Source organism: Galeopterus variegatus, unplaced genomic scaffold, assembly GCF_000696425.1.
Source record: "Galeopterus variegatus unplaced genomic scaffold, G_variegatus-3.0.2 Scaffold911, whole genome shotgun sequence".
Lineage (NCBI taxonomy): Eukaryota > Metazoa > Chordata > Mammalia > Dermoptera > Cynocephalidae > Galeopterus > Galeopterus variegatus.
In genome coordinates this window covers 251,239-255,509 of record NW_007727022.1, presented here as the reverse complement: position 1 = coordinate 255,509, position 4,271 = coordinate 251,239, and the positions used below count along the sequence as shown (strand labels likewise).

The following is a 4,271-nucleotide window of genomic DNA, read 5'->3' as shown; positions in this document are numbered from 1 at the left end:
GGGTAATTTTTCCACATCAAATATTTAAGCATCAGATTAAGGGAGCCAGTTCCGACACACGATAATAAGGGGGTTTCCCCCCATCCACCCACCCCGCGCCGCCGCCTCCCTCCGTTTCCTACCGAGTCGTTTTTCCAAATCCCCAAAAGATGGCAGTCGAAGCCGACTTTCCTCTTTTCCTGCGGCTCTGCGAAAGGGTGGGGGGAGCAGGGGGCGGAGAGAGGGGGATGGGAGGAGGGCGGGAGATAGACTGCGAAGGAAAGACAGAGAGAGAGGGAAGCAAGAAAGGGGAAGGGGGAGAAAGTAGACGTTGCATGGACTTTTCAAACTAATGCTTTCACACGTTCCTAATACAAGCAAGAAGCAGTGGCGAATTTCCTGGAAAAGCCAAAAACCGTGCCATGTGGCCTCAGAGTAGGGGATGTGAGAAACTCAGCACATTCAAACTAAATCCTCAATTTCAGAGCAGAAGGGGGAGAGGGAGACCCGGAGTGAGACCGACTGGCTTTTGGATATTTCTATTTTAACATTATGTATAGATACTACACAACCTAGAAACTTGTTTCCTCGAGGACAGGACTCTGCAAATTACATAACGGGGGGGGGTGCTGGGTGGGGGGCAGACTGCAGTGGGCGCAGGGGAGAGTGGGGCGAGCAGCGGATGAATTGCAGACCAGTTGCCAAAACTTTTTTTTTTTTTTCCCCTGCTGCTGCTGCTGCTGCGGCTGCCTTTGCTGCTGCCTCTGCTGCTGCCTCTGCTTTGAATGTGGGTAACTAGGAAACAGCAAGCCGTCTGAGAAGACGGAATTTCCAACGTGTAAAATGTTCTTAACGGAACCATTGAGCGAGTGCAATAAGGCGTGAGGGGGAACTAATCTTCCCATTTAAATGTTTGTGGCAATTTTATCTAAATGAATTTTAATGCTAAACGAGGGTAATTCCCCATTTGTAGCGCGTTTACTTCTCTTTCCTGTGCTTCTAAAGCAGTCGAACATCATGCAATGAACAATAACAATAAAAATACTGTCAAGGCATATTATTCATTTTGAATGTGTTATAATTACAGCTGATTAAATATGATAGGGTAAAATATTTTTTAAATTTTTTCTGAAAAATATTTAAATCATACTAAAAAGTCGTCTTATTCAGCCAGCGGGTTCCCCCCATGTAAAAATTTTTTTTTTTTTTCCCCCTGCTGCTGCTGCTGCTGCGGCTGCCTTTGCTGCTGCCTCTGCTGCTGCCTCTGCTTTGAATGTGGGTAACTAGGAAACAGCAAGCCGTCTGAGAAGACGGAATTTCCAACGTGTAAAATGTTCTTAACGGAACCATTGAGCGAGTGCAATAAGGCGTGAGGGGGAACTAATCTTCCCATTTAAATGTTTGTGGCAATTTTATCTAAATGAATTTTAATGCTAAACGAGGGTAATTCCCCATTTGTAGCGCGTTTACTTCTCTTTCCTGTGCTTCTAAAGCAGTCGAACATCATGCAATGAACAATAACAATAAAAATACTGTCAAGGCATATTATTCATTTTGAATGTGTTATAATTACAGCTGATTAAATATGATAGGGTAAAATATTTTTTAAATTTTTTCTGAAAAATATTTAAATCATACTAAAAAGTCGTCTTATTCAGCCAGCGGGTTCCCCCCATGTAAAAATAGCAGGTACAATTGTGCTCCCTTGTTTAGGGGAGGGCGTTTTGTTTTTGCCTTTTAAGAAACATCAAAAACACTCTATTATTTCCCTCTTTCGGATAAGTGTCTTCAATAACCTCGGAGCTGGCTCTGAAATTTACAAGAGGAAAAGCTAAAATAGCATTCGGGGGGAGGGTGTCGAGGCAGAGGAAGAAAGGAACTGCGAAGCGCAAGGTCTCACGTCATCGTCACACGGGGGAGGCGGGACGCACGGAAACAACAGTTTATTTCTTTAATTCCTGAGCACTGATGATCTCGATTCTTCATAGTCTCCATATTCCCTAACTCATCTTTACTTGCATCCCGCTCTCTCCCCTAGAATCTCCCTCTCTCTCTCTCTCTCTCATTCCCCATACCTCCTCCCCTTTCTTTCCCTCCCTCACCCGGCAAAAGCCTCCTGAAGAATAAAGGCTGAAAATAACCCACTCACCCGGCCCTGTACTGGGGAGGAGGAGCGAATGGACGGTTAGTTTATAAAGTTTATTATTAATTTTAAAAGTAAATAAATGGTTGTTAACTGCTAGTAACCACCTATCAAAAAAAGAATGATTTCACTAACACGGACTATTTATGTAGACGAAGAATTCCCACAGGGTCAAAATGGGAGATTTAAACAATCCCATATATGGGGTGGGGGTGGGGTGGGGTGGAGCGGAGGGGCTGCGGAGATGGCTGCAGAGGACTGAGCCTGTCTCTGTGCAAACACGTGTTCAGGAACAAGGCCCCATAAACAAAAGGTGAGAGTGCGCATTGCTGCTCCAGCAGGTGAGCCAGTCAATCACACGTCACCTAGTAAAGCCAACTCACAGCTGGTTTCTCTTTTCAAATAGAAAATAGAATTGCTCAGGGCGGGTTTATAGGGTGACACTGGCCGGGACGTCAGACTTGAGGTTCAAGGCGCTCTCCTCCGACCCATCCTTTGTTTACAAAGCAATCACGGCTAAAAGGCTTAGTTTTTTAAAACGAATTTGCCTTAATTAAAATTTTTGTATATTTTCCTTTGCTTTGGAAAGCACTTTTTATAGGAGCAATTTTATTTAAATAAAATTATAAGCTATTCCAGCTTAAACATGTTATTTTGTACCATTTAGCTGGCTGCCATGCAGAAATTCTGTACAGCTGTTCTAGAAAATTGGTTAATAACCAGTTTTATCCAATGAGAACATAGAGCATATTTATAAAAATTAGATTTTGAAGTCTGGTCTCTTCAATTCACGTGGTTAATTTCCTAATAAACGTATACTGTTCATCCTAGGTAACATCCTTAGTGAACGACTTAACTCTGTACTTAGGTTCACCATTATGGGCAAGAATAATTTCACTGATATTAGATGAGTAATTCTGTTGGATGTAATCTGAGTCTACTTAGTTTAGTGCCTTTAGGCCTCAAATTTGCTGATATTAGGAGTTCATTAAGTCAGCTTAAAGAAATCAGTGGTTCTTATTAAATAATTTACTTTGTGGTTAAAATTTTCAAATACATTATGGCTTAGGGAGCTAAAATTAATTTTTATATTTACTGCATTAATCATTAAAAATTCTTAAAGAAATCAGTGGTTCTTATTAAATAATTTACTTTGTGGTTAAAATTTTCAAATACATATATGGCTTAGGGAGCTAAAATTAATTTTTATATTTACTGCATTAATCATTAAAAATTGGGGGGGGCAGTAAACAAATTTTTCAAGCAGTGGAGTCAGCATGACAAAAATAATCTTGTTTTTATTTTAGATTCAGATTTCATTACTGCACTCAAACGACTACAACTGGGCTTGGCGTTATTATACAATCCAAACTGTTTCCGTCAGAAACGCAAAAAACATGATTTGAAATCAGTCACCATTGCAGACAATGCATATTCCCTTAAGCTACTGAGCATGAATGTCCATGACTTGTCCACTCATTGTTGGATCTCCTGTATTAAGAACCGTGGGGCTTGATGCTGACATTGGCATTCCAGGGTGGGGCGGTCCTCCATGCATCATCACTGTTGGGTGGTGAGGGTGTCCAGGAATGTACGTATGCATGGGGGGCCCATGACGCAGCTGAGCAGGATGGGGGGGCATCTGGGGTTGGGTATAACTTGGCTGTCCCATACTCACACCCATTGGACCACCCCGGGCTACATATTCCCCTGGCATACTTTGCAGCCCTGTAGAAATTCAAAAGAAAGAAACAAAAAGAAAATATTACAAAAAAGCAACAGTGTGGTTTCGGCTATGGCAATCCTATGAAAGCCAAGGAACATCATGATTAAGGGAACATGGCTTTGTAAAGCACTTTTTGGATTAATTATAGAAGAAAATAAAATGAGAAAACATCATGCTGGAAACTCACATTTTGCCACTATATTCCTTTCATTGTCACCGTTATCAGGTCTGCCTACTGAGGTCTTATTTATTTAAAAAAATTAAGTTGTTATTTGAGGTCCAGTCTGAAAAAGCGCTTTTGTCCCCTGAAACATTCTCTACCAAGAATACACTGTGCTGGTCACCAAACGTCTTGCAGGAAGCTGAGTTAGGCAGGCTCACTAAGGGTGATTACTTAGCAAAACCTGTACTTTTAAAAATTCA

General features: G+C 41.5%; 1 protein-coding gene across 4 annotated transcripts in view; it reads right to left on the bottom strand.

The window, feature by feature from the left end:
- Nucleotides 1-3,510: 3,510 nt before the first annotated feature.
- Nucleotides 3,511-4,271, bottom strand: part of MEIS1 (Meis homeobox 1) — a 130,111-nt gene continuing 129,350 nt past the window's right edge. For 3 of the 4 annotated variants that reach the window (XM_008573364.1, XM_008573363.1, XM_008573365.1), the window contains one exon: nt 3,519-3,850. In XM_008573364.1, the coding sequence (XP_008571586.1) occupies nt 3,567-3,850 (284 nt within the window). In that variant the 3' untranslated portion in view covers nt 3,519-3,566. Of the gene's footprint in view, nt 3,851-4,271 lie in introns of all 4 variants that reach the window. The other variant, XM_008573366.1, reaches the window with a different exon arrangement.